General features: G+C 49.4%; 1 protein-coding gene across 1 annotated transcript; it reads left to right on the forward strand.

Moving 5' to 3' along the window:
* Nucleotides 1–7,596: 7,596 nt before the first annotated feature.
* On the forward strand, nucleotides 7,597–10,213 carry THITE_43241 (uncharacterized protein; the record flags this gene model as incomplete). The annotated part of the gene is made up of 4 exons (XM_003656022.1): nucleotides 7,597–8,858; nucleotides 9,000–9,561; nucleotides 9,665–9,748; nucleotides 9,815–10,213. The coding sequence occupies 4 exons, from the start codon at nucleotides 7,597–7,599 to the stop codon at nucleotides 10,211–10,213; spliced, it is 2,307 nt and encodes a 768-aa protein (XP_003656070.1).
* Between the last annotated feature and the right edge of the window lie 370 nt (nucleotides 10,214–10,583).

The following is a 10,583-nucleotide window of genomic DNA, read 5'->3' on the forward strand; positions in this document are numbered from 1 at the left end:
TAGCAAAGTTGGCACTACAACTACCTTATACTTAGCATTTAGCTAGTCGAGCTTCTTGCTAGGGCGGTTCGTCTTTATATTGTATAGAGAGAGCTATACCTCGTCCCCTACCTAAAACCTCTTAGCTAAGCGGTAGAAGCAGTTTATATTCGTCTACTACTACTACTATATATATACGATAGCTATTTAGGTCTACTCTATCCCCTCCTTTAGGTAACGGAGGAACTTAGTAGTACAACCTTCTAAAGATACTATAGGCACTATTAGGATTGTAATAAGCTATATAAGGCTTATATTGAACCTATAGAAGAGGTAGTTTAGGCTTACTCTAATTATAGATAAATCTCTATTATTGAATACGAACTAGTAGACTAAGAGATATTCGAGCTAGTTGTACTATATAAAGGAGATAAAGATCTAGAGGATTGCCTATACCTTTTAGTTGACCTACTTTGTCCCTCTATCTGTCTAGGGATAGTAAAAAGTCGATAGAAGCTACTCTACCTCTACTACTTTATACAATATAGTCTAGAACCTACTTAGCTAGTCCAACCTATAGTCGGTTATAATTTAGGTCGGGAACCTATAGAAACGCTATTATATATTATAGAATTAAAGAATATACTCTTCTACTCCTATTAAGTATATTGCTTCGAGCTATATATATTTGGAAAGATGGTCAATAATCACTATAAGGTAGCTAAGTACTCCCTTGTCTTTCGTAGGGAAGTCGGTTATAAAGTCAATAGAGATCTGTTTCTAGAAGCGATTAGGGATAGGCAAAGGCTATAGAAGCCCTTAACATAGTTGTTAGAAGATCTTACTTTAGTAGCACTGATTATAGTTCCTAATGAACTACTTTACATTGGACAATATAAGGTCCTAGTAGTAATCTCTTTAAAGCATTTTGAATAGCTTATTGCACTTTAGATGTCCTAATATAGCTAAGTTATAAATCTACTAGATAATTATAGTAGTTAGGGGCTCCTATATAGGGAGCTAGAGACAGCTATAGAATTAGAGTATACCTTATATATTAAGGGAGTAGTCTATAATTTGGGTCTACGCTATATTCGCTTCCTTAGGAAACTTCCAAGCTCCGTTATAGACGGCTTAAAGCTAATAAGCGTAGTGCTCGTCTTTAGCAATACCCTTGTTCTATAGGGTAGCGAGCTACTTGTCCTCAAAGAGCGTTTCTCCTATAGGTAGCCTAGCCTCCTCCTATACACTAGTCTAGTATACCTTAATCGAGGGAAGTAGCTAGGCGATATACTAGTTGTCTTTAGGCTCGTCCTACTTACGCTAGGAGAGTATATTAGGGTATAAGGCCTAGGATCTTAGCTAGTACTTTAGCTCGAAGTTAAATAAAGAGAGTATCTTCGCCTATCTAGTCTATTGTTCGCTAATCGGATATAGCTAAATGAAGTACTTAAGATTCTTATAGTCGGTTAGGATAGTAAAGGGGGCTATTACGTTTCGAAGCTTTGTCGACTAGGCTTTAAGGTATAAGATAATAGCTAATAGCTCTTTGTTATAAATAATATAATTACATTTAGTAGGGCTTAGTTTTATAAAGTAGTAGGCTATAGAGTAAAGGACCCTGTCCTCCCCCTACTAAGACAAGTATCTACTAAGTGCTATATTAGAATAGTCTACTTCTACGATCGTCTCCCTCTTAGGATCCTACTAGACGAAGATTAGCTCTAATATAAACGTAGCTTTAAGTATATCGAAAGCCTCCTATTCCTCTTTGCCCTAGCGAAATAGGATATTTTTATAGGTAAAACGTATTAATAAGGCTACCTTCTTAGAAAAGTTGGAGATAAAGTTGCAATAGAAGTTAGTGAACCTAAGGAAGCTCTATACTCCTTAGACTCTATAGGGTACCTCCTACTTATAGATAGCCTTAATCTTCTTAGGGTCAGGGCGGATATAGACTCTTACTTCTATAATATACCCTAGGTACTTAACTTCCTTTACTATAAATATATACTTCTTAAGGTCTAGGTTAAGGCCTATATCCCTTAGCCTCTAAAGGACCTTATATACCTTCCTTATATAGTCCTTCTAGCTCTCGCTTAAGTATACTAAAACATCGTTAAGGTATACTGTTATATAGTCCTTTAACATTGGACCAAAGGCGTTATTGATATATCTTTAGAACGTTATAAGAGTACCTACAAGCCTAAAGGGGTAGACTAGCTACTTAAATAGCTTGAACCTCGTATAAAACACTATAAAGTGCTTATCCCCCTTAGCTATCTAAATATAATAGAAGGTAGCTTTAACGTCTAGCTTTATAAACTATTTGGCCTTAGCTAAGGACTAAAGAGTCTCTTTAATCAAGGGGAGTAGGTACTAGTCCTACTTAGTAATCTTGTTTAAAGCCTAGTAATCTATATAGAACCTCTATCCCTTTCCTAGCTTCTTTGTAAAGAGGACTAGGGCGGCCACTAATAAAGAGCTTACCTAGATCTATCCCTTGTCTATTAGGTCTACGACCTACTTCTAAATCTCTAGGAGGTAGTCCCTTAGTATATTATATAAGGGTCCCTATAGGAGCTTAGGAGGTTTCCTATCTAGGCCTATCTTAAGACGGATATAATAGTTGGCCTCTCCTTGATAGGGAGGTAGACTATTCGCCTTTTCTTTGTCGAAGAGGTCGGCGAAGTCTTGCAACTCCTTTGGTAAAGCGATCTTTAGGTCTAGGTCAAGGTTGGGCTAGGAGATAGCCGCCCCTAGTATAGTGGTTATCTTATAGATACTAGTAACGAGGAATATATCTTAGGCTCCTTTAGACTTCTTCTTTTATACTTTATAGGCTAAGCCTATAAACATCGTACTTATAATTAGGGTAGTATTAGTTTCTTTCTACTATAAAGAGTATTTATATACCTATAGACTACTTTACGAATTAATAGTAAAGACCCTATTAGCTAGGTCTAGTACAATCCTACAGTAGTTTATCTAGGAGAGCCCTAAAATAATATTGTAGGCTAGTCCTAGGACTATATAGAATATAGTAGTATTGATCTACCTATCGATATCTATTATAACCTAGACGATATATATAATTTTCTTTATAATTTATACCCCTTTGACTATAACGCCTAGGGTATAGGGAGTTGGTAGGCTTATTTACTTAATCTTTAACTATTAATATACTCTTTCGTTAATAGCTTTATAGCTTTAGTATCTACTATCTATTTATACGTTTATAAAACTAAAGGAGTTTAGGAAAATAGGGATTAGAAAAAGTAGCTTATCTATTCTCTCTCTAATCTCTACGAACTTGTTCTATAAGTGGCTAGGTCCTTTTAGCCCTTGTACAAGACTTTGTATAGGGGCTACTCTTTTCCCTCCTCCTCTTTAGAGGAGGAGTCCTCCTCTATCTATTCCTTGGCCTTTAGCTTATTGATATCGACCTAAGGAGCTAGCCTCTTAGCTAAGGCAAAGGGATAGGTAGCTATAAAGTGACCTTAGCGCTTATAATAGATATAGGCTTTAGCCTATTGATATACTATATATACTTCGTTGTTTATCTACTTCGCCTATAGTACGTTTATACCTTACTTTCCTTTGTTCTACTACTACTTTCCTCTATAGCCTCTATTAGCTTCCCTCTAGGCAAGGGCAGTATAGGCTACGTTGATCCTAGTTATTGGTATATCTCTATCTATATCTTTCTCTATATCTATATTAGGCCTAGGTCGCTTACTCTAAGACCACTAATGTTGTTCCTCTAGGTAAAGGGCCTCTAGATCGATAGCGATCTTATAGTACCTTATAATAGCTATAGTATAGTTGTTCTATAGAACCCCCTATCTTACTATAATATACTTCAACTTTAGAGAAAGGTATTATTATAGTCTAATAAGTTGTATTTCGTTGCTTTAATTGAATCCTCTAGCCTTCAATAGCTTCGCTTCGAAATAAATAAAGAAGGAGGAGAATAGCTTATTATCTCTTTAGCGAAGTATATCTAGCTCCATTAAAGCTATAACCTATTTATAAAGGTTTATATAAATAGTTATAAAGTACTTAAAGAACGTTTATAAATTATAATTATAGTAGGGCTCTCCTAACTTATAGAAGGCTATAACCTTAGCCTAAACTCCCTAGCTAAGGTTCCCTTAAATAAATACCTATTAGTTGTAAAGGCCTCCGATAAAGTCCTAGTCTACTACTAGGATATATACTATTATAGCCCTCTAGATAGTAAAGAGTTCCTTTTTATCGTCGAAGGGTTGTCCTACAAAGAAGCGCTTCTACTACGTCCTAGGAGCTACCGGAGCTATAGCGTCAATCATCGGAGCTAGGGCGTAGGCTACCGCGGAGGCGTTTATAGTCTAAGCTACAACGATCTAGGCTATATAGAGTTCCTCGATAGTTACGTTCTACTATATAATCGTTTCCTATAAGACTTAGAAGTGTTCGCGGACCTAGTCTAGGTCTAGAATCTATAGGATACCTAAGTTGTTTATAGTAGCGTCTAGTCTACTTGGTACTAACGTTGAAACGCCTAGTATACTGCTCTTGTCTACGCCTAGAAGCAACAACTGCTCTATCTACCGAAAGGTAATTGAACTGTAATGTACTAGCCTTATAGCGTCTATAGATAAGTGTACAATGTTCTATTCAACTACCTTAAAGAGAGAAAAGGAGAAGTATAGGCTACGGTTCTCGCGCGTAGAGTTTTCAGGGGCTCGCGTATAGGGGGCTTGGGCCGATGTTATTCCGGGCGCGAGGCGAGTCCGCCTCGGGCCCGTGGCGGGCCCGTCATAGGACCGCTATAGATCCTGGGCGTAGCCCCACATACCCAGCCCGGGTATAGCCCGGTCCGTAACAAATGCTTACGAATGCGCCGCCAAGCCGAGTCGCAACGGATATGCGTGGTTCTGTGGGATGAATGTCGTATACGCTGGAAAAGGTGGGTGCGCAGGTGTGGAAAAAGTGGGTGGTTGTGGGAAAAGTGGGTGGTTGTGGCATTGCTAAGAAAAAGGATTGAAATGGCTGTGCGTAGCCCGCGAAGCGGGCTGCCAACCCCTAGTTCTGGCCAACGTGGGCATCTTCCTAGGTTCGCGGGCATCCTGGCCAACGCGGGCATCCTAGCCAACGCGGGTATCTTCCTGGGCACCGTTAGAAAGTGTATAACCTGGCTATTGCGGATCAACTTACGGCTTGTTTAAACACCTACATTTGATGGTGTGGTGGCCGTCGGTGCAATGCGCCTTGCTCTTTGTGTGCGTTGATCAGGCCTAATCCCGAACTTTGCACTCAGACCAGTATGGGCTCAAATTGCAATGGGCGCTCTGATTGGCTGTAGGCAGTGTAGTGGGGCAGTGTTGCAGGCTAAGCCGGTTTGAGGCCCGCGCAGCGAGCCAATACAGCCCAATACTGGTCTGAGGTCTGAGATAACTTCCACCCACCGTTTTCAGCGCCCTTCCATCCATGCACCTCTTCCCCTTGCCAAGACCAAAGGAGGCGTTAACTATTCCGCAGAATACTTCGGTACGTAGCGCAAAAAAGATGAAACGGGGATAGATGTGACGAACGCGCGGACCAATTGCCAAGGCGCCCAAAGTAATCAATCAACCTAGCGAGTAAGATCGTCATCACGACGCCCGAGCTTACAGGTGTGCCAAGAGCGGCGGCCATGGGCGACGGTGCTGCATGCGCAGGATGTTTGTCGACGAGAGCCCGCGTCGGTGAAGGGGTTGCCTCTCTCCAACTCTCTGCCCAGAAGCTACGAAGAGCAAGGAGGGCAATAAGTTAGTCAGCTCTGCAACCGAGCTCGAAAAGTTCTTATCTCGAAATTGTACTGATTACGGATTCGTGTACCCAGGAATAGCCTCTTGACGGAGCCATCACCAGCCAAGGGTGTGGGTTGGATCCGCCAACGGACGGGGAGGTCGGTGGGCTGGCTGTTGGTTGTTGAAGGGGAAACAAGGGGACCAGGCCCAGAATCAGTTACCTTTACAAGTATCCCGTCCATGGCGTCCATGGCGTAGTGTATTTCGTATCGGCCCAGGACGGGCAGGTCGTTGGCGAGGCACCTATGGGAGGTAGTGTATGTGCATGTGTAATCCGCAGTGTAGTTTAAGGAGCGGGGTTGGCACCAGACGCTCCAACTCGCCCCAACTCAGCTCCACTGCCGACATGATTATCTGCTTGCGCGTCTCGGGTCCACTCCGTTCCCAGGATCTCCTTTGCACAGGCACGATGCTACACGTAGTGTATGGAGTGTAGTGCACACTACACTACGCTAAGCTTTTCTGCGATCGCAGATGCACGCGACTCTCTGTTTCACTCTCGGCCACAGCCGGCTTGGCACCAGAACCTCCCGAGTCTTGGAGGTTCGGGGTCCCTCCCGTCGGTTTGCCCCCAACTCTCCCACCCTGGCCCCCATCCGTGTACTGTGCAACACGTCCAGACTCCAGACACAGTACCCTTCTCCATCCACCACACACTGCCTGATGCACATGCAGTGGCGGCCGCGTGCTCCATGCAGGAAGTTGACACACTACTCTCCAAAGCGGCAGCTCGCCACGCGCGGAGGATGGCTGCGATGGCGTCAGAGGCCCGTTGGATGCAATCCTCCATCCCGTCCCCCATGTCCACGGCCAATTGACCATGGCGGAATGTCCCGAATGAGGAAGGCGGTTTGGTTCCCATACTTCGTACTTAGGCTCATGCAGTGGGGTTCGCACGGCGACGGGACCAGAGGTTGGGGTCCTGCCGTCCCTTCCCCCTAGTTAACTTAACCATGGCGGTAACGTGGCAGATTGCCGATAACTATCAGCGAAGGGGGGGGTGATAACTACGCTGGCATCGGAAGGTGCATGTGTCTCGAGCCTGCGCATCCTTGCCCGCAAGCGGAAGGTCCTGTTCGGGTATTTGGCGCCGTCGACGCGTTTGATAACGGCAGCCCAATTAGTTTGCGGATTACAACCCGGCTGGGGGGAAAGAGAGGTGGGCTTCTTTTTCCGGCCGCGGCGCTACATCCTGCAAACTGCACGGTACTCTGATCTCCCGGGCCGCCTTGTCACCAGAACAAGAGCTTCTCTGATCGGGAAAATGGACACCGGAGCCGGGGTGGGTTGTAGGGAGCAGGGAGGAGGCCGTCCAGCCGTTCATTCAGCATGTATTGATAAAAATAAGAATGCAGCTGCATCCGCGGTCGGGCTCCTTTCGCCGTCCTTGACTCGAGACCTGACCTAGCCTCCTCGTCGTTGAGCTGGCGCCGCAGCAGTCCGGATCGCCGAATACAGAGCCAAGGCCTTCCTGCTCATCGACCGCTCTCCTACCGCCCCAATGGCCCAGGCGTCGCCAGAGAAACCCGCCGCCCCGGCGACACCTCCCTCCCTCGCCGGTGATGACTCGGTTGGGGGAGATGAGTCGCCGGGGCAGGCCGCTGCCGAGGGAGAGAAGACGGCGCCGCTTAGCAATGTTCACGATATTGGCGAGGAAGTCCACCACCTGGCCGAAAAGCTCGGCGACCGGGCAGATGGCGTGGCGCCCGTCGGCGACGTCGAGGTTGTCATGGACAAGATCGCCTCGCTGACGGTGGACGAGTGCAAGGACATCATCCGGAAGATGCTGAAAGAGCACGAGTACGACTACAACTTCTCGGACACCCTGCGCGTGAAGCTCGCCTCTCTGCTGGAGGGCCCCGCCGAGGGGCAGACCAGCGACGAGTGGGAGCTCCTGCTCAAGACCGAGACCGCCGTCGTCAGATTCTACTCGCCCTACCCCGAGGTCCGCGCCGTGTCCACGCCGACCGACGACCCCGACATACCCTGCGAGACCATCCGCGCCCACTTCCTTGGACTGGTCTGGGCCGTCATCACCCAGTTCACCAACTCTCTGTTCAACTCGCGCTTTCCCGCCATCGTCCTGACGTCCTCCGTCGCTCAGCTCTTCCTCTATCCCTGCGGCAGGCTCCTCGAATTCATCCTGCCGGACTGGGGCTTCACCTGGGGCGGGAAGCGCATCTCCCTGAACCCGGGCCCCTGGACGTTCAAAGAACAGATGCTCGCCACTATCATGGTGAACGTCAGCTACAGCTCGGCCTATGTCTTCTGGAACATCCAGGTCGAGACCATCTACTACAAGGACACCTGGCTCACGCCTGGCTACAGCATCTTGCTCATGCTGTCCACCCAGCTCATGGGTATCGGCTTTGCCGGCCTGCTCCGCCGCTTCGTCATCTACCCCATCGAGGCCATCTGGCCCAGCGTCCTACCTACCGTGGCCCTGAACAGGGCCCTGCTGGTTCCCGAGAGCAGGGAGACGGTGCACGGCTGGACCATCTCGCGGTACCGCTTTTTCTTCATCGTCTTTGGCGCCATGTTCGTCTACTTCTGGCTCCCCGGCTTCATCTTCCCGGCCCTGAGCATCTTCGCCTGGATGACCTGGATCGCGCCCGACAACTTCAACCTGAACATGATTACCGGCTCCCAGATGGGCCTGGGATTCAATCCCATCCCGTCCTTCGATTGGAACGTGCTCGCCACGTACTCGTCCCCCCTCACCTACCCCTTCTTCGCCGTCGTCCAGCAGTACGTGGGCTCCCTCCTGGGCGGCCTCATCATCATCGCCTTGTACTGGTCCAACGTCAACTGGTCCGCCTATCTCCCCATCAACTCGTCCGGCATCTTCGACAACACAGGCCAGTCGTACAACATCTCCAGGGTCATCTACCCCGGCACGGGCGTGCTCAACGAGACCGCCTTCCAGGAGTATTCGCCTGCATTCTACAGCGCCGGAAACCTGGTCCTGTATGGCGCCTTCTTCGCCTTCTACCCGCTCACCATGGTCTTCATCATCCTGGACACCTGGCGGCCCATCAGCAAGGCGTGCAAGTCGGGCGCGGCCGCGGCCTTCGCGACCGTCAAAAACCTCGTCGTCGGCACCAAGAACACGCTGGTGTCGCTCGCCAGGGGAGACCTTCGAGGAGCCGGCCATCACCTGCGCATCCTGCTGAACGGCGACGGCAGCTCCATCTACGACGGCTTCGACGACCCCTACACCGCCCTGCTCCGCCGCTATCCCGAGGTGCCCGACTGGTGGTTCCTGAGCATCGCCCTGGTGTCCTTCATCTTCGCCATCGTCATCCTCACCCACTGGCCGCAGCTGGACACGCCCGTCTGGACCATCTTCTTCGTCATCGGCCTGAACCTGGCCTTCCTGCTGCCCATGTCGTACATGTACGCGCTCGCCGGCACCAACGAGGGCCTCAACATCATCAGCGAGCTGGTGGTCGGCTACGCGCTGCCCGGCCACCCCGAGGCGCTCATGTTCGTCAAGGCCTTCGGCTACAACATCGGCGGCCAGGCCGACACGTACCTCTCGGACCAGAAGATGGGCGTCTACGCCAAGCTGCCGCCGCGCGCCATGTACCGCGGCCAGGTCCTGAGCGCCTTCGTCACCGCCTTCGTCGCCTACGGCGTCGTCCAGTTCGTCGACAACAGCATCCCCGGCATCTGCACGCCCGACCAACCGTCCAACTTCACCTGTGCCAACGGCTCGCAGGTCTACTTTTCCGCGTCTGTAATCTGGGTAAGTCAAAAAAATTCGCAATTTGCTTCAGTCAAAAAGAGAAAAAAACGCAAGGGGGCATACTATCAAACCAGGTTATTTATACGTGATATTATTTATACAGGGTGCCATCGGCCCGGCGAGAATCTTCAGCCAAATGTACCCGACGCTCAAGTACTGCTTCCTGTTCGGCTTCCTCCTCTCGCTCGTCTGGTGGACAATCAAGCGGTTCGGGCCGGCCATGCGCGCAGCGATCCGCAACGTCCTGCCGAAGGCGGTGTTCGCGCCGCTCAACGCGGTCGTGTTCACGCCGCTGTCGTGGCTCAAGCACGTGCACCCGTCGCTGGTGCTCAACGGGTTCCTCTACTGGGCGCCGCTCAACCTGAGCTACCTCACGGGCGGGCTGTACCTGGCCTTCGCCTTCATGTTCTACCTGCGGCGCTACAAGACGGCCTGGTGGGAGAAGTACAACTACGTGCTGGCGGCCGCGCTGACCGCCGGCGTCGCCTTCTCCGGCATCATCATCTTCTTCGCCGTCCAGTACCACCCCGTCACCCTCGACTGGTGGGGCGTCAACGTGCTCGGCCAGACCGTCGACGGCGGCGCCGGCCAGACCGCCCTGCTCACCGAGCTGCCCGAGCAGGGCTTCTTCGGGCCCTCCGAGTGGTCTTAATTAGCCTGGTAAGGCAGCGAGCTGGACTTCGCGAAGGCTTTGGCGGGAGGAATTTTGCTTTTCTTTTTTTTTTCCCCTCTCATGTTTTTCTTTATCCGACCCTATCTATCTCGTGGAAGATCAATTGGCTGCTGAACTTTGCACACCACAGTCTCGTCCCACGAAGCACGCGGTCGTTGTTCGCACAGCATTTTGACTCGCTGCTGCACCTGCACAGGCTGGTCTGCTGTGCGGATGCGTGCCCGTACTTCGTGGAAATCCAACGGGTTCTTAGGGACGATATCAAGCAAGGGACCTGTCTGCGGCCGGGAGGGCTAATCGATCGACCGGATAATTTGATGGCGCTGGGACGACGGCGTGGTTGGAGGGT

Source organism: Thermothielavioides terrestris, chromosome 4 (genome assembly GCF_000226115.1).
Source record: "Thermothielavioides terrestris NRRL 8126 chromosome 4, complete sequence".
Lineage (NCBI taxonomy): Eukaryota > Fungi > Ascomycota > Sordariomycetes > Sordariales > Chaetomiaceae > Thermothielavioides > Thermothielavioides terrestris.